The sequence below is a fragment of the Herpailurus yagouaroundi genome, unplaced genomic scaffold (genome assembly GCF_014898765.1).
Source record: "Herpailurus yagouaroundi ecotype Mexico unplaced genomic scaffold, PumYag 159, whole genome shotgun sequence".
Classification (NCBI taxonomy): domain Eukaryota; kingdom Metazoa; phylum Chordata; class Mammalia; order Carnivora; family Felidae; genus Herpailurus; species Herpailurus yagouaroundi.
Window position 1 is genome coordinate 78,048,361 of NW_024412400.1, and position 19,630 is coordinate 78,067,990.

The 19,630-nt window shown below is 43.6% G+C and overlaps 1 protein-coding gene across 13 annotated transcripts in view; it reads right to left on the reverse strand.

Annotated features, from left to right (window-relative positions):
* Positions 1–19,630, reverse strand: part of DGKG (diacylglycerol kinase gamma) — a 217,172-nt gene that overhangs the window by 17,630 nt on the left and 179,912 nt on the right. For all 13 annotated transcript variants that reach the window (XR_005792298.1, XR_005792299.1, XR_005792297.1 and 10 more), the window contains 2 exons: positions 8,592–8,712; positions 6,021–6,081 (listed from right to left, as the gene is read on the reverse strand). Coding sequence is in view for 1 of the 13 variants with exons in the window: in XM_040481018.1 (XP_040336952.1) it covers positions 6,021–6,081; positions 8,592–8,712 (182 nt within the window). In the remaining 12 variants the exon portion in view is untranslated. The remainder of the gene's footprint in view (positions 1–6,020; positions 6,082–8,591; positions 8,713–19,630) is intronic.

Sequence of the window (19,630 nt, forward strand, 5' to 3'; positions counted from 1 at the left end):
CAGAATGCTTTCCAGTTTATACTCTTATCTTACTCCTTGAGTGTGCTGGCCACACCACATCTCGACAGCAATGAATATTATCTTAAAAAAAACAACAACAAATTGTTCTCCTTTGACAAGTGAAACATGGCATGGTTTTCTCACTGTTTCAAGGTGAAATCTTTCCTCCTTTTTTCTTAACTTATGATACTAAATTTTTAAAAACATCTTTTTAACGTTTATTTTTGACACAGAGAGAGAGGGAGAGAGAGAGAGAGAGCGCGCGCCAGCATGAGTGGGGGAGGGGCAGAGAGAGAGGGAGACACAGAATCCGAAGCAGTCTCCAGGCTCTGAGCAGTCAGCACAGAGATGGACGTGGGGCTCGAACTCACAGACCGCGAGATCAAGACCTGAGCCGAAGTCAGCCGCTCAGCCCACTGAGCCACCCAGGCGCCCAACAATACTAAATATTATTTCACAGCTTTGTTAGCCCATGGTATTACTTCTGTGAGCTGTCTGTTCACTATTGCATTGTTAGCATTTCCTCCTGGTTTCTAAGAGCTCTCTAGACATTATGGGAATTCACCTGCTCTCTGAGGTAGCCATTTAAAAAAGATCTTGTCCTTAGCCTTTAACATTTCTACACGAAGAGGCGTCTGGATAGCTTCGTTGGTTGAGCGTCCGACCCTTGATTTCAGCTTGGGTCATAATCCCAGCATCGTGGGATTGAGCCCTGGGTTGGGCTCTGCACTGAGTGTGGACCCTGCTTCAGATTCTCTCTCTCTCTTCGTCCCTCTCCCTCACTGCATGCTCTCTCTCTCTCTCAAATAAAAATTAAAAATAATAAAATTTCTACATTGATTCTTGACTTGTACAATTTTAAATTTGTTAAAGTCTATGCTCACAGTGTCATCATAGTCATTTATGTGCCCCCTAGGTAGTCATAATTTTTAATTGGAATTTTTCTGTTTTTGTTTTTGGAGTATAGTTTGAGGTGAGAGGTTTCAGTATATAAATAATGACATTTTCCCAAACAGGCAATTTTTTGGATACCGTTATGTTAAACAGTCCATTCCTTTCAAATTAATTTATGATCTTTCTTCTTTTTTTAATAGATTTTATGTGTACTGGGGTTTCTTAGGGCTCTCTTTGGCATTACTGATTTATCTGTCTAATATCATGCCAATTATTGTGGCTCTGTAACTATTTTAATACCTTGTGGGAAGTCCTTCCTTATAGCTCTTTCATAAAACACGTTAGCTATTGCATTGTTTGGTCAAGTTAAAAAAATAATTGCACTGGGATCTTGTTTGGGATCCCTGTTTAGAAACATGTGATGTTTTTAAATTTAAGTATATATTTTTTATATTAAGTCATAGTAGTATTCATCTTTTTTTTAACAATTCAATTTACTATTTTGTTTTGGTTGTTGCTATTATGATATCTTAATTTTTTTCTACTCTATTCTTGTGATTAGTTATTGCTGGAATATATAAAAGCTATTAACTTTTTGTCTATCCTTCCTTGTGGCTTCATTGAAATAATTTAATCTTTGGGGTTTTCAGTTGATTCTATTATCTTTCTATATTATCTGCATAGTATCATATTCATATTATCATATGAATAATCATATTATATGCAAATAATGACAGTTTTGACTCTTTTCCAAATAGTTACATTTCTTTTCTGTGGCATTTATATTGCATTGACAAAAACTTCCAAACAATATTAGCACACATGTCTTGCCCAGGATTCTCTGATGTCTTACTAAGGGCTAAGTAAACATGTAACTACAATGTTCATTACTAGTTTAAGATAAATATTTTTTATTATTTTGAGGGATTATTTTTCTGATTTTAGCTTTCTAAGGTTTTTTTTCTTTAAAAATAGAAATTTTGGGGCGCCTGGGTGGCTCTGTCAGTTGGGTGTCTGACTTCAGCTAAGGTCATGATCTTGCAGTCTGTGGGTTTGAGCCCCTGTGAGTTTGAGCCCCGTATCAGCTGTGCTGACAGCTCAGAGCCTGGAGCCTGCTTCAGATTCTGTTGTCTCCCTCTCTTTCTGCCCCTCCCCGACTCGTGCTCTGTCTGTCTCTCTCTCAAAAATAAACATTAAAAACAAAAAAACCCAAATAAAAATTTTTGTTCAGTTTTTGTATCTGTCCTAATTTCACAAAATGGACTGGGTGACTTTCTGTCTTGTTTATATTATGGAACAGTTTACACGAATATTTATTTCCTAATAGTATGGAAGAACTCACCAGTTAAGACCATGTTTTAAGATCATTTTGGATGTAATTCTTTGAAGACATTTTCTCTTTTATTAGTGGTTACCTAGAATTTTCATGAGATATTCAAGTTTATTAGAATCAAGATGATTAATAAGTCATGTCTTATAATTAAAATAAACCATCACATTTATATTTATATTTTATATATTTTTATATTTTAATAACTCTGATCTCTGTTTTTCTCTTTAAAATCAGGCTTTCAAACATCTGGCATGTTTAAAGAACTAGTTCTCAATTTTCCTGCTTTTTAAATATGTCATTTCTACTTTTATCTTTATTATTTTCTTCCTTCTGCTTCTCCTCAGTTTGTGTTACTGTTGTTCTTCTAATATTGTAATTATTCATTACATGTCTTTCCTTTTTAAATGATGGAAGTATATGACACTTTGAATTTACTTCTAAATATAGTTCAGGCTACACTGTACAATTTTTGAATAGAACCTTCTGATTTTTATTATTTTTGAAACAGCCTATAATGGTGGTTTTGGTCTCCTTTTGAATCTATTATTCTTTAGGAGAATTTAAAAAAATCTCTGAGTGATTTGATTTCACTTGTTTACTAATAATTAGCTTGCTTCTATTACTAATATCTGGTTTTGTTGCCTTGTGGTCAAATAGAATAAGTTTTATGATTTTTCCTTCTGGATTTTACACAGATTTTTTTTCTTTGTGAACTAAATACTCACTGGATCCTGGGGGGAAAAATGAGGTATTTAATTTGTTTATAGGCTACAGAGTTATTTCATCCAAGAGTTGTGACATTTGTTTATTTTTGCTTCTTGACCTCAAAGGGCAAGCCGAAACAAATATTTTATTTTATTTTATTTTAATTTTTTTTATTATATGAAATTTATTGTCAAATTAGTTTCCATACAACACCCAGTGCTCATCCCAAAAGATGCCCTCTTCCATGCCCATCACCTACCCTCCCCTCCCTCCCACCCCCCATCAACCCTCAGTTTGTTCTCAGTTTTTAAGAGTCTCTTATGCTTTGGCTCTCTCTCCCACTCTAATCTCTTTTTTTTCTTTTTTTTCTTCCCCTCCCCCATGGGTTTCTGTTAAGTTTCTCAGGATCCACATAAGAGTGAAAACATATGGTATCTGTCTTTCTCTGTATGGCTTATTTCACTTAGCATCACACTCTCCAGTTCCATCCACGTTGCTACAAAGGGTCATATTTCATTCTTTCTCATTGCCACGTAGTACTCCATTGTGTATACAAACCACAATTTCTTTATCCATTCATCAGTTGGTGGCCATTTAGGCTTTTTCCACAATTTGGCTATTGTTGAGAGTGCTGCTATAAACATTGGGGTACAAGTGCTCCTATGCAACAGTACTCTGTATCCCTCGAAACAAATATTTTAAAGACTCTCAATACTTGTCTCTCTGTCAACTTCTTATTCATCTATTTTTCTCAGAATATACATTTATACTGTTTTTCACAGTATATATTTTGATTCTGTTATTATACACCTAAACTTTTATGACTATTATATCTCAGAAATGAGTGTACCTTTTATCAAATAAAACGTGACTTTCTTTATTACACTTCATGCTTTTGGCATGTTGGAAGGTTAGTTTTTCTAAAATTAATATACAAGTAATACATTGGTTTGTGAGCATAATTTGTTCTGAAAACATTCTTAGAATCCAAAGCACTCATGTATCAAAGCGAATTTCAAGAACCACTGGCTCAGTTGTGATCATGTGATGTTCGGTGTCATGTACCACTTGTATTGCAAGACATCACTTGTTTATCATGTTAAAATTTATTAGAAATGTTTGCTCGTCTTGCGGAACACTCATGGAACGAGTTACAATCCGAGGTTTTACTGTAATGATATCATTTCCTTACTTTTATTTTCTCTATGCTTGATAAAGGATAAAGTCAGAAGATATTTATGTCCTTTTTTTTTTTTTTGAGAGAGAGAGAGAGAGAGAGAGAGAGAGCGAGCGAAGGGCAGAGGGAGAAGGAGAGGGGGGAGAGAGAATCTTAAGCAGGCTCCATGCTCAGTGTGGAGTCGGACATGGGGCTCGATCCCATGACCTGGGGATCTTGGCCTGAGCAGAAATCGAGAGTTGGATGCTCAACTGACTGAGCACCCAGGTGTCCCTGGCATCCTTATAATATGAAAAAGAGACACCAGGAGTGTGCACGCACAGAGAAAAAGCCATAGACATATGTCATATGAGGCTGTCTGCAAGTAAGGAAGAAAAGTCACACCAGAAAGCAACCTGGTCTTAGAGAACCAGCTCAAAGAACCTTGGTCTTAGACCTCCAGCTCCAGAGCCATGAGACAATACATTTCTGTCATCGAAGCTGCCAGTCTGTGGTATTGTGTGACGGCAGCCTGAGCAGACGGATACATCTTTATGTGTGGATGTCCATGGACCGTACACCTTAAGATCACTGGGTCACAGTTTTTTTCACATGAGTTGAAATCTCTGAAGGGTGGCATGGAGAGAGGGTGAGGGTGGGGACAGGGGAAGCATTTGGCTATTCCAAAAACAAGTCCTTGCGGTAAGAGAAATGGCAGTCCAGTTTTCAGATATTGCTGAGTTAGGTGGGAGGGGGTTTGATTTCTTCCAGCCTTTTTTTAGAAGACAAGAGGAGTTTGGATAGATTTTTCTCAATTTAGCTCCATCAAAATTATAAGTAGTAGAAATTTCCTCCATCCTTTCTAATTCTAACAAAGTGGCAAGCTATTATTAGTTTTTGCTGTAGTGTGTTTTCATCTTTTTCTTAGTCTTCATAGAAGCCAGAAGACTGAGGTAAGGTTCTGCAGAAAAATTTCTCCTTTTGATACCCTTTTATAGAAGTTTGCCTTCCCCAGAGTCTGTCTCCAGGGGCCAGTTTTATAATCTGTAGAAGTCACATGGAAGAAAGAGTGATGGAAACACATCTACAATTCAGGCCTGGTAGGAATCTCATGCAACCCTTTCTCTAGTAGAAGAAAACTAGATGTTTTGAGGGCTCAGAATAGCAGGTTTTTGAGATGTCTGAATACTCCACAAATGAGGAGCTTAGAAACACTGCTTTCATCTCTTGAGGTTGGAGCATTCGTAATAGTACTGAAGGTGATATTAATGTAATATCCCAGTGAACGCCCTGGCCCTGAACACCAGGATGGTGGTTTCCCTTCGCCATAGAGTTTTTAGCTGGCTTTTTAGCTAGGAAAGAAGGGCACACGGTCCCTGTGGGGCCATTATTATTGTGAGTGAGAACTCACTGTCTCCGCTTGCAGTGGGGTTTCCAGGTAGGTGCACCTGTAGTGAAGCGTGTGCCCTGTAGGAATCTTCTCCCAGGGCCTCCAGTGGTCACAGCGGCTGGGCAGAAGTTCCAGCACAAGGGTGCAGATTTCGCTTCTATGCAAGGAAGCCCTTTGTAACAATTTCGCTTCTTCCTCAACAAAGCAGGTCTCCTTTTGGGGTGGCAAGGCAAGTTCTCTGCCATTGCAATGACACAAGAGGAGACGCTCAAGGATACAGTAGAGGACGTCTTAGAATTCACCAACTACAAGTGTGAGCTCTCTGAAGACACCAACAGTGTCTCGTTCTGTTTTGGAACTGCTTTGGGTGTTCAATAAAGGCTTAGCAGGTACCTGAATGGGTGGATGAATAAAGTGGAAGACAGGCTATACTATCCCAAAGCCCCTGCAACTCTGAGAGTGAGCGATTTCATACTGTCGGTACCCAAAAGGGGCCCAGGATAACACTTCTCCCCCTTAGTTCAATGATTGGCAGAACTCACTGTGCAAGGTGGCTGCATCCAGGGCTCTCCATCCACTTGCATTGGCAGCAACTTGTTTGTCCTGGAAAACCGAGAACCGAGAGAACACAGTGAGCTTTGCCTCTTCTGGAGGTGAAGAATTAGGGTGGTCCCCACAAAGGCAACAGATGTGGGAAGACCTTATCTGCCCACCTAGGAGTGGTTCGCTAAGACTCTGTTGGAGGGCTGGTTAAAAACAGATTGCTGAGCCCACTTCAGGAATTCCGACTAGGCACGTCTGGGGTCAGGCTCAGGGGCCTGCATTTTAATAAGCATCGTGGGTGATTCTGTTGCTTTGGTGTTCAGACTCCAGTTTGAGAAACACTGTCGTGGGTGAGCAGTGAAGTCCACGGAAGTCTGGGAAACAGTGGCCAACAAGTATGGCAGCACCACTGCTGAGCAGACCCTCCGTCAACAACCAGCCGGAGGGCCTGCAGATTGTGCCAGAAGCTCCACAGTGAAGCGAAATGGGAAAGGGCCTGGTTTCTATGTTGAGTGAGAAGTTGCGTCATGTCAATGAGGTAACGTCTCCAACCTATACAAGGTACAGCTCAGCTCTGAGTGTTCTTGCCTTGCCCCTGCTCTTAACCATCCTCTCTTGTATGTCTTGAACAGCAGCACACTCTGTGCTGGCTCGGACTATGAACGTGGCTTAGCTGGGAAATGGGGTCATCAGGAATACTGTCCCCACGGGTAGGATGGAAGGAGAGAAGACAGTGTTGCTTTCTTGCCTGGGGCAAAGCTTCTCTGGCATATGGATTCTTAAGAGGGGAGAGATGAGGTCTTTTGACTTCCTTCTGTAGAAGAGTTGTAAGTTCGTACTACATCACCTCGAGGAGAAAAGGCAAGTCCTTTCGGAAGCCTCTGGTCTGGGCGAGCAGGCAACAGTTGCCACCCACTGGCCAGGAAGCTCTCACCTGGGTTTGGCATCGGCCCTGTTTTTGAAGTTACAAAATGAGGGATATAGGCTATGTTTTGATGTAGACGATTCTCTCACTGATCCTGAGAATATTTAATAATAAAAAAAATAAGAAACCTAGTAATAAAACAAATCACGAGAGAAGGGAGTGGCATTTTGGTTCTTGGGGCTGAGGAAGGTGTCTGGGAAATGCCCAGGAGGATGGGGATCCTGGCTCACCCCATCTGTTCCATCTAGAAATAGGCCTATTGAATATGAAGAAAAGATCCTCCCTCTCATACATGGCGTTTTTGATTCCTCTGGGACTAAGATGTTACATTCTCTGTGGCCTACGTCAGTTATGTCTTAGATGTGCTAAGAGACTAGACCTACTCAGTGCTGGAGTCATGGACGGTGGACAGGGAAGGAAGTATGGGGATTCGTGTGGAAAACAGGGCCCCAGCACAGCAATAGCCCAGAGAAAAAAACAAACAAAGGTTTGGAGAATAATAGAAAAGACAAAGAAGACACAGGGAGGGAATGAAGAAAAGAGTTTAGAGCTAAGGATGTCAGGGAACCAGCTCTCGGGGTCTTTTCTGAAGGATGCAGAGAGCAGCGTTTCCCGAAAAGTCTGCTGAGGGTACTTGCCCAAGAGGTTTTGGGACAAAAGGGGTCTGTGGTCCAGTAACTTTGGGAAGCCTGCATACTGTGGCCTGTCCAGGAGATCCCTAAGGCACACTAAAGGATTTGAACTGGAAAAACTGGATGGGAAAAGGAAGGGAATAAAGACTTCTGAAATAATCAGGTGGGGAAGAATCTGATGAATTTTATTGATTAAACAGAAGTAACTGAAACCGAGGATCCCCTCCCTCTCTTAGACTCCATTTCTTCCAGGAGCCGGCAGTGACTGACCTGTGGGGTCCATACCCCACGGAAGCATCACCCTCTTAGGCAATTAGGACAGATTTGCTGATGTTGATGGTTTGGCTCCACAAAGGTATACAGGAAATAGTATTCCTAATTTAAAAAAATTTTTTTAACGTTTACTTATTTTTGAGACAGAGAGAGACAGAGCATGAACGGGGGAGGGGCAGAGAGAGAGGGAGACACAGAATCGGAAACAGGCTCCAGGCTCTGAGCCGTCAGCCCAGAGCCCGACGCGGGGCTCGAACTCACGGACCGCGAGATCGTGACCTGGCTGAAGTCGGACGCTTAACCGACTGAGCCACCCAGGCGCCCCAGGAAATAGTATTTCTAAGGCCACTATCCAAGAAAGGGCAAGCAGAGAACCTGGTTTTTGTCACAGTGTGCCCTCTGCCATATATCTAGCATCTTAATTAGTGAAGATAAGAAAGGCAAGGAGTTGGACCTCTGGTTCTCTGGGCCTCATCATCTTCTATTACCATTTAGAGAATTTCACCAATTCATTATAAGAGAATGGCAAACTGGTCGAGGTGGACCCTTTAATTGATGTCCTGCATGGTTGTATTGTACCTAGTTTGGGAAATGGTCTCTAAAGACATTCTTATAAATGTTATCGAGCTTCTGTCCGTCACTCTCCCCGCACTGAAACCCAAAGATAGCTTCCTCGTCATTGTAAGAATACGGAGGGAGGTGGGAAGATTCGGAGGCTGCTGGGTAATGAGGAAGCGTACCTGATGGTGACTGAGGAGCACTGGGCCAGCCTCCTGCCCGCACTCTTCAGGCCAGTGTAGATCTGCCCCATCTCCATGGCTCCCTCTAGCCCCACCACTTCGAGGAGCTGGTCACTGAGGTCTGCAGAGTGAGAAAAGCAGAAGCAGGGCATACATATCTCTCTGTTCCTCAGGATGGTTGTGGTCAGAATGTCTGCACCTTAGATGACCAACTCACATCTGTCAATAACCCTTCCTCTCCCACCAAACAGCATTTTCGTACTCATTCTGAATAGGGAATTTCCCCAAAGGTCAATAAATGTACCATTTCGTGAACAGAAACCCAGTTCTAGTGAAAAACGGTTTGGATTCGGAACATTAACATGCATCCAATGAAGAAGCTGGCATTTCAAGAAGCTCTTCAAATGGAGGGTAATATAAATGATGAACCAGCTATTGCCAAAATGATTTTCAACCCCCTAGTGCAGCTAAAGACACACTGGTTTGGGATTAGGATAGGAAGGAATGTTGATGAAAATCCTTATCCATAACTAGTTCAAGTTTCTTTTCTCTGAATGTCTGAATAACATCATGGCCCTACTGATGATGACTGACGATTAATTAACCTCAGATTTGGCCTGTGGTAAGCCAGTGGTGAGCCAACCTTCTTGGACATCCTTGGGGGAAATCAGTGACCTCCTTCAGGACACCAGGTGCCTAAGCTATGCCAAGGAAAAGAATATTTCACCTAAACCAAATTATTCTGAGTCCATGGCAGAAAAAGTGGGACAGAAAATATGTGTCTCAGGCTCAGAGTCACATAGGATTGATGGCCTCCCACAGTGGCAGTTACTTCTGATCCAGCACCTGGAAGAGGTCTTTTTCAGGGTTCCTGAGGTTTGGGCAGTGCCTGCCCGATTTCTTGTGAAAGCAATGGCAGGATCAAGGCTTGACGTTGGGAACAAGCCTCACTTTTACAACACAATTTTTATGTATTTAAAACAGAAGCAAAATAAAAAGGCAGATTCTTTAAAACCTTCCATTCTTTTCCCTACCGGGGCGAAGGTACTTTTCTCATAGATTGTAGCTAATTACCAATATCCTACTAATATCCACAAACTAGAAAGTCAGCACTTTTATTTATTTCATAGATGGCTTTTGTCTAAGGTCCCTGCCGGTATTGTGTAATAGTGTTTGTTAAGATTGCCAAAGAGATGTTTAGGTTTGTCTATACTTTTTTGTTTAGAAGGTATTGTTTAAAAACATTCCCTTGATGGACGTTTTGCTAATGAAGACAGTTAAGCAAACCACTGAGCTGACCACAGATGTGTCAACACTGTTACAGTCTAACCTACTGATTATCACCGATGGACATTAGCTGCCAACAGATACACAGACGGTTCATCTTTCTGTCACAGGCACGTAAGCTTTCCCCTCTACTTCAGTCCATACTCCCATTCTCCTTCTCTGCTATCCCTTTTTTTCTTATCTGTGGAGATACTGTCTCCTTAAACTCTCCATCTCATGTGGGCTTGGAACAAGAAGCCATGAAAAGGCAGTGTTTGTTTAGGAGAACGCTGCAGGCTCTCTTAAGGAGTTTGGATCCAATAAACAACAAGTATCTAAACCTCTAGCCACGTAATTAGTTCCCTTCTTACCAAAGAGCATTAAATAACCATTGGATAGTCTTAGCTTACTGTGTCATTTTAACACAGTGTCTGCAAAATCAGCATGGGCTATGAATGTGAGAGGGGGAGGGGGAGGAGGAGGAGGAGGAGGAGGAGGAGGAGGAGGAGGAGGAGGAGGAGGAAAGAGAGAAACCAAGGAGTGTGTCTAGGGGTGAGGAGGGTGGGGAATTATACTGAGGTAGGAGAAAAAAGCAGCAGAACTTTTCAGAGGTTTCTCTAGTGGCAGAAAGACAGATGTCTTGTAAAATGTTGCTCTTTGTACCAGACTTTGGTATCTGACAGTGCTGTTATAGTTCAATGTTTTCCCTCCTTGAAACATTCCCTGGTAACAAAATGTTCTAAGAAGCAGGGGACTTAATAGACTCAAGTGTTTCAGCTTTTACAATGTCTTGGTCTTTTAACAAATTTTCCTGTTGAATGGCTTTAAGTTGTTATCACTTCCCACACATTACCTTGCAGCTATCACTTCCCACACATTACCTTGCTTCCTGGCTCTAGAAGAGAAGTAATGAAGGCTGATCTCATCCACATGGTGGGTGGGTGGGGGGGCGGGCAGAGGCTTACACACACGTGGGACTAAGGAGATAAATGCAGGGTAAGGGGCTAGGATCTCGGTATACACTTTGCCATTCTGATTTTGAATTTGTACTCTGAATCTTCCCTGGCATAAAGAGGCTAGGATGACTCCTGTCTACTACTGAAGAAAGCCTTGATTGCTTTTCTATTTCTCTGCCATTGCCTGGCTGATCTTTCTTTAAAGTTCCTACAATTCCTACTAGGACGTTCTGAGATAAAGAAATCTATTTAACGTTGTTTCCCAAACTTATGGGACCATGAGGCTCTTCTTTTGTGTGATATCTATAAACAGTCTCTGGTAGTTTTCTTTGGAATACACTTTGGGATATTTTGGCATCGCTTAATTCCTTTTACTTCCTTTAGCACAGAGATACTTATGCACAAATTAAATTTGGAGTTAAAATGAAACAGAATAGAGTGTAAGTCAACATCTAAGCACATAGAACAATTAATGTTCAGAACTTAGAATCCAGGATCAGGACATCTGGTATACCAGGTGTCTGTTTTACCTGATACCCATGATTCTGAGTGTGGTTTTGGCAATTCATATCATCTTCACATTGTCTTTACACTTTTAACTCATTAGTATTTAAGATGGAATGTCCATGCACCTTAGTAAAACAGGAATTCATTCATTCACTCGCTCACTCACTCACTCACTCACTCACTCACTCATAAGCTACTGAGTAGCAGCTGAATGCCAGAGAAACACCAGGAATACAAAATGTTCTACTCCTAAAGGACTCTTGGCCAAGAGGGAGAAAATGTGTTAGGTGTAGAAAATGTTGTAATCGAACTATAGGGACAGGGAGGCCCGAGTAACCTATTCTGACTGGGCTAAGTGTGGGAGGAAGGTGTCACAGACATTTAAGGCACGTCTTGAAGGATGAATGCCAGGCAATTTGCTGGGTTGAGAAGGAGAAGGAGCAAAGATATTCCAGGGACAGAGGAACACATGTAGGGTTGGACAGTCACAGAATGCAGAAAGAAATTAATTTAGCAATAAATCCATTTGGCAATTTCACTGAAAAGTATAAAAAAATATTTCTACCTAAGGAGAATTACTATCTGTCTATCTATCTATCTATCTATCTATCTATCTATCTATCTATCTAGATGACAGAACTGTAAATAGAGGGTCACTGGTCTGGGCACAAGTTGTTACAGCCACAGAGCTGGGCTTTTCACCTTCGCTCTTGGTAACAAAGCCTTGTCATACACTCTCTGAGAAGGAAAAACAAGATGGAGAATGGGAAAATGGAAAAAGGAGAATGTGGAAGCAAAGGAGGCACAGCAAGGACAACAACAGCAGCTCCAATCTGGCCCACGAGACTCAGCCTCCAGTATGTGATTTTATAAACGCAGATCTGCTCATGTCATCCCCATACCAAAAATCCTTCAGTGGCACCAATCATAACACCAAGGGCTGGCAAGAGAAGATGAAATGTGCATTCTTTCACACCTATAATGAAAGTGTAAATTGGCAAAAGCTTTTCAGAAAGAAATTTGACAATAAGAGTCTACAATTTTCATACTGTTGATTCATTAAAGTCTTTTTTGGTATTGATCACAAGAAATCATTGACAGAATCCAAGTTCATACAAATATGAACATTGTGGCATCATTTATAACAGTGAAATCTCACCCTTTACTATTTCCATCTGTATGAGACTAGTTAAAAAAAGTCTATGGTATCCATGACAATAGACTTATGCCACCATTAAGATATTTACAACATCTCAAAAACATTAGATATGCATATAATGTTAAGTGTGAAGGTGACATATAAACGTATTTATGCACAGCATGCTTTCAGTTATGTAAGAATGTGCATAGGAGAAAAGGACAAATGCCCCTAAAATCTTAACAGTGGTGAGTTCTGGATAATTAGATTAAAGGTCATTGTTATTTTCTACTTGATGCTTTTCTACATTTTTCATATCTTCTCGAAGTGTGTATTAATGTTATAATTTAAAAGTCATTAAAAAAAGTATCAGCTGACTGCTCTTCCTACTTGCAAATGTGATGTAAAAACTCCGTGGCTTCATGCCCCAGAGGCTGCCTCTGCAGTTTTATTTCCTGACCCTGTGGGCTAGTACCTGCTTCAGACATACACAACATGTAGTTCTCCAGGTAAATCCTCCTGTTGCCCTCCTTTGTGCCTCTACGCATATCATACCCCTGCCTGAAATGCCCTCTTCCACTCCTACTTGTTCATCGAAACTCAGCTCAAGTGTCATCAACTTCAAGAAGCCTCCCTTCCCTCCCATGCCTGAAGTTTGGTTTAGATCCTTCTCAAACTTTCCCAGCTAGACGTGGTCAAAGAAAGAACAAGGAGGTGGATGTATTGGCAGTGGGTAAGAGATGGCTGTAATACTGACTGTAGCATAGGGTCTAGTTTGAACAGGACTAGAGACAAAGGACTGGAGGAAAAGGGAGAAGTGGGGTGAGAGGCGCGAGGAGTTCTAGGAGCAGGTGTTCTGAGACAGCGGGAGATGGAGGGATGGAAAGAAGTGCTCTGAGCCATGCTAGTAGATGACAAGTCCCTCCTGTGGCCCCAGCTGGGCAGCTGAAGAAGATGGGCATTAGGGTCAAGGCGAAGTGAGGCTAGGTCAAAGGTTCCCATACTTTGTTGCATGTTAACATTACCTGGAGAGTTTTTATCAACAATGATGGCCTGATTGCATCTATTCCAGTTCAATCAGAATGTGTGGGCCTGGGAGGCAGGCATCAATGTTTGTTTTTTAAAGATTCCCAGGTGATTCCAAAAGGCAGCACAGTTTGGGAACCACCGGGCTAGGTTGTTGGGTGGTTCTCAAAGTGTGGTCTTGTAGCAGCAGCAGCATCCGAGTCAACCAGGAACTTGTCAGAAACAGAAATCCTCAGGCCCCACCCCAGACCTAATGAATCAGAAACTCCGGGGATTAGGCCCAGTGGTCTCTGTTCTAACAAGCCCTCTGGAAGATTCTGAGGCACGCTCAAGACTGAGAACCTGAGCCTTAGGCAATAAAAGTGCCCAAAATATATGCAAGAATTAGAGTGAAAAAGAATATCAACAAGTTACTTCCTGACTACTTTGATCTAGAGCTTTTTTCACTTGAAAATTAGGAGTTAGGAACAATAATAGTGACCTCAAGTGTGGTTATGAGATTAAACGGCAGAGTTGAACGTTAAAGTGCTTGGCCCTTTAGAGTGGGCACTAAAATCTATTAGTTTCACTTTCTTTTTCTGCCAGATTCAGCCTAACGACTCCCAATCGTCTGTTTATCTACCCACTTAGAGCTGTGTACAAGTGTCCCCAAGCCCTCACATTCAGGCTAAAACATTTAAAAAACCTTCAATGGTCCTCTAGTTTCACACCTCCACACAGAGACCTCAAATCCAGGTGAACTTTAGATTAAGTGGGCGACCCACTCGGTCTGTTTTTCCCTCCAATCTCTTCCCTCACTCTGCTCCTTTCCCTACTTCTTTGATCTCAACAGCCCCATTTTGCTTTTCTTTCCTTAGTCCCGCCCACTTTTGGGAGGAGGGGCCGGAGCTCAACACTGACAGGTAAAGCTGGCAGAGCATTCAGAACTAAGGGGCACATCTGATCTGTCCACTCCCTTCTTCAGATGCATCAATGGCTCTGGAAGCCCAAGGAACGGTGTCTTGGCTCCTTAGGTGTGCAAGGTCATTTACTGGTTGGCCCTGTGTCATACACAGGTGTCTCTCTGCTTGGAGAACTCCTATTTGCCCTCTGGGGATGCGCCAGGCACCATGCTTCTTCCTTCTCCTATGCTCAGACAGTGGATCTCACCCAATGACAACTGTTTCTGAACATATTACTCTCCCAACTCCACTGAGAGTTGAAAGCCAGGATGTTTTCCTGTTTTGTTTATCTTTGTAACCCTAGCAACTGGCCCAGCCCTTGGCATATAGAAGGTTCCCAATTAAATGTTTGTTGAATAGACTGAATAAGATACATGCTGTAGTGCCAAAGACCTTGACAGTTTGACCTGAAAGAAGAAAAAGATAGTGATTAATAATAGTAACTACCTGTCTAGACTGAACTGGGTAACAGGCTTTCCATGAATTATTTCATCTGCATATATCAGGTAATGCTGACCCAGTCTGGTTTTTGCCTCTCTCTCTCTTTCTCTCTCTCTCTCTCTTTTAAATATTTTGAGAGAGGAGAGAGAGAAAGAACGAGTTGGGGAGGGACAGAGGGAGAGAGAGAATCCCAAGCAGGTTCCATGCATGCCCAGCGCAAAGCCTGACTCGGGGCTCAATCTGACTGTGAGATCATGACCTGAGCTGATATCAAGAGTAGGATGCTTAATTGACGGAGTCACCCAGGAGGCCTTCCCCTCTCTTTCTTAATGCACAATTTTTATGATCATTCTCCTCTTGGCTGCTGGCTCACATTAATGAAAGTTCAGTCGTTTAAAATGCAAGGGAAGCTCAGGATGTATATACGTGTGTGGCATGATTCAGACTTCTAGCTTGCTGTGCCCTAGGGAAGCATGGGAGATCCTCACCCTAATGGGATGCCTTGCTACCCTCAACCCCACTCCTACCTTGTTTCCCCTTCAGTCAGTACTCCAGGGTTCGGGTCTGAGAGCTGCAATGGGGAGCCCAGGGAGCCAAGCAACCCCCAGCGGATGGGCTGAAATCCTACATGATGGTACCCAGAGAGTTTCTGAACCATCCTGTCATATGGGCAAGGAAGCCTGCCCCACATCCTGGGGTACCTGTATAATCTAATAAAGCCTGTGGGTGCCGTCCCTTTACCTGGGTTATAGTAGCACAGGTGAACTAGGATGTTAGGTATCATTTCTTTGGGCTGGATTCCTATCCACTTGGTGGGGTAACACTGGTTAGCTAATGCCCATCTGAAGCTCTTCCTGGCAGGGCTCTGTGTCTGACTAGTTAGAAATGCAAAAAGGAGTTTGTCACTACTTAATAAATGGCCTCTGATAGACAACTAAGGAGTCCCAGGGTTCAAGGGAAATGGTGAGAAACACTACAGGGTCTTGAGTTTGGGGCTAACCGCTTCAGCTTAATCTCTGTGTCTACATAGGGCAGGTTATTCGTCTTTTCTGAGTCTGTTTGCTAAGCCTGCCATAACACAAGCCCATCGGGCTGGGTGGCTTAAGACAACACACATTTATTTTCTCACAGTTGGTGTTGGCTGGCCAGCTACGATCAAGGTGCTGGCAGGGTGGGTTTCCCCTGGGGCCTCTCTTCTAAGCACGCGCATCCCCGGTATGTCTGTCTGTGTGTCTAGACCTCCTCTTCTTTCAAGGACACCAGTCAGATTAGGTTAGGGCTGCCCTAACTGCCTCAGTCCATCTTAGTCACCTCTTTAAAGGTCCTGTCTCTGCATGCAGTCACCTTCTGAGGTAGAGGACTAGGGTTTCAACAGAGGAATCCGGGGGGAGGCAGAATTTCCCCCAGGTCCCTGCCCATAACAGACACAATAATAAAACCTACTTCATGAGGTGTTTTGCGGACAGAAGAGGTGCAGGATGTGAAGGAGCTCTGCCAACAGCAGGAGGAAATGTCCCTCCTCACTCTGTTAGGGAGAAGTTGACACGCAGTGGAGGGGGGGGGCAGGGGTGTGGGACTCTCTCACTCTCTTCAGAAGGAGAGGACACAAGTGGGGCTCTGCCTTGTGGTGGGGCCAGGTTCAGTCCCCACAGTCCAGACAGGTGAGTGGTAGCTGGTAGGCCTCTCTCAAACTTGGCCTGCCAAGGCGGCATGTCACGTGTCACCTTGGTGCTCCTCTCCTGCCGCCAAATTTCCATGGAAATGGGCCACGCGCCCTTGGTGGTTCAGGCACCCAGAGCCTTAAAAGCTAAGCACTGAGCAGATTGCCTCAGCTTCCCACTGGGTCTGGTCTGCGCAGATGAAGGACTGCTCCTGGCGAAAAGCGCTTCAAAGCCAACTTAGAAGCCTGGCAACCTGAAAATAGCCCGGGGGCGGGGAGATGGAGAGCCCCACAAGACTGTTTCTTGATTTTGGGGAAGGGAGGGGCTCTGGGGTTTCCTTGGGCACCAAAGGGTGGGTAAGGAAAGAGGCTTTAAGTGACTTACAGGATCTTCACCTGGACACATTCCCACCTGGCCTCTCAAAGCACCAGGCCCTTAGGGATCCCAACCATACCTGACCTGAAGAATAATCTAGGACCATGCTTTTCCTCACGATCCTAGCTCGGACATGGGGTAGAGGCAGAAGGACCTTTGCCAGAAAAATAAGCAGGCAGGAGGGCTCATTCCCTGGCATTCTGTAAACCCAACATGAAGAATGTGCTCCTAAGACTAGCTGTGGGGCAGAGACCTACATCGAATACTACTGCTGGGCACCCACAAGTGTCATTACCTCAGGAGAAGTCACTTAGCTTTTCTGAGTCTGTCTTTTATCTGGAAAATGTAGATACAGTAACCCACTGGCAGGGTTGTGGTGAGGTGTAGAAGTGATGCAATCAGAGGCCCTGCACAGAGAGCACACAGAAAGTCCTTGAGAAACAGCGGCTGTTACAGGGATGTTATGTTTCCTTACAAAGGGGCGACCTCAGAATATCCTGTCTTTGCTACATAGTGAGTGGCCTTCTGTGGATGGTAATTGACATGACCCAGAGAAGGTATTGCAGGAGGCAAAAGAAAGAGGGAGAGGAAGATATGGAAGGTGGGTAAGAGGTGGGTAAGAGAGGAGAAGGTAGGGGGAGAATGAAGTGCTGAGGAGGAGAAAAGCAGATGTACCGTGAAGGCCAGAGGTACTGTGACCTTGAACTTTTAGGATGACTGTCCTTCCTGGCAAATGAAGCATCTCTATTATCACTCTTTGACTCTAAAGCAGGAGATTCAGCATTTTATTTGCAAATGAGTTCCTTTAGTTCCTTTTCTTCACCTGCGTGTGTGTGTGTGTGTGTGTGTGTGTGTGTGAGAGAGAGAGAGAGAGAGAGAGAGAGAGAGAGAGAGAGAGAGATGGAGGGAGGGGGAGAAAGAGAGAGAGAGAAAGAGAAAGATACAACTTCATAGTAATCCACTATTCCTGGCCTGAGCAAGGAAGAGTAGGGTTGGATCTGGAGATACTTCAGGCATAGTGTTCATACCCCTGCTAGTGAAGCACCTCCTTTGAGGGGAGTGTCCTTTGTGTCCTGCTGTTGTCATACTGGCTTGCAGGTTTTTTCTATTCCCAGGGATCTGTTTAAAACCCAATAAAAGTGTCCAGAGAGTGTTGAGTGGTCTTTGCCTCTGGAAAATCCAGATGGAAGCAGATCGGAAGGAGAAGCAGCCTAGAGCCTCTGCTTTCTAAAGAGGAGAGGCTGTAGGCTCGGAGGGAAAGGGAATGTGTTGATCTAGCAGGCAGGCGCTGGGATTTCTGTCTCTGCTCTGGCTATCTAGTTGTGTGGCCCTGGGCAAGTCACTTTCCTCCTCAGGGCCTCTATTTTCCCTGATTTGGCATAGGGGCATTCTACCCTTCAAGTCTGTTGGAGCTGTTCCAACAAAAGTAGAGTCTGGATTTCCTGACTGTCTGGGTCAAGAACAGATTGGCAGCAATCTTTACCACTCCTTACACTGTGCAGAAGTCAGAACATTCTGTGCAACCCTACACTGAGGCGAGAGAAAGAGTAAGTGCGGGCTCACAATGGCCATTGTTGTTGGTTCCTGAAAGCCTGCTGTGTGGTGGGGTGGGGAGGGAAGAGTAGGACCTCCATTCTGTGTGGCTTTCTCTTTCTGGGTTAGGCAGGGCTCTGAAGAAAGCTCTGTATTTTCTGGAAGGGGGGACATCTAATCCTCTCTATGCATAAGGGTCAGGTGCTTCAAAAGGGGAGAGGCAGTGTGCTGGAGAATTCCTCAGGAAGAAATGATCTCCTAGAAATGGCTCTGAAGCGAGCCTCTGACATCATCATGCCTCTAAGAAAAACCAAGAGTGAGAAGGTCTTTTAAGGTCTGGGAGGCAGTGGAGGTACAGGGAATCTTGACCTGGTGGTCCCAATGAAGTCATGAAGAAAATGACCATTACTGAGCACAGACTCTAGGCCAGGCAGGCCTAGAGCTTTACAAAGGTTATGCTTTTAACCCTCACGGCAACTCTGTTAGATAGCAACTATTATCTCGACATAAAAAAACTCCTGAGGCTCAGTGGGGTTGAGAAGCTTGCCTAACGTCACAAAGCTGGCGTGTGGTACAGCTGGAATTCAAACCAAGGCTTGTTTGACTCCAAAAATAAGCTCTGAATAAAGAACTCAAGGCAGAGACAAAATACCTTAGAGTGACAGGGTTTCTGAGGGCAGGGAAGTGAGCATGGAGGGGGTGAGCCTCTTCTTGGCTCCTCTCAGGGAAGACTTCTTGGCTGCACAATCTTATTAAATGGAATGATGACTTTCTCGGCTTGAATGTCAAATGCTATTGTTGGTATGTTGTTGGTAATTGTTGGTGTATTGTCTGGCTTTACTTTGCTCATGGAGCTTGAGAAGCTCCAGGTACAGTGGATGTAATGAAATCAGTCAATTAGTGGTGAGATTTTCCAGTTCAACTCAAACCTGATTCTCACGCATGACACATACAAGGTACGTTGCAGACATCTACACCCACCACGCTAATCACAGCTCAGAGAGATAAGCACACCACCCACCTGCCCCAGAAAAGCAAAAGCAGAGAGTTGTGATCAGAGAGACTTTTTCTGGTTGTTGGGTCAGGATTGGCCAGAAACGGGGGTGGGGGTGGGGTGGGGGGGGTGGGTGGGGGTGGGGGGAGAAGCAGGGGGGAGTTGAACTGGAAAATCTCACCACTAATTGACTGATTTCAT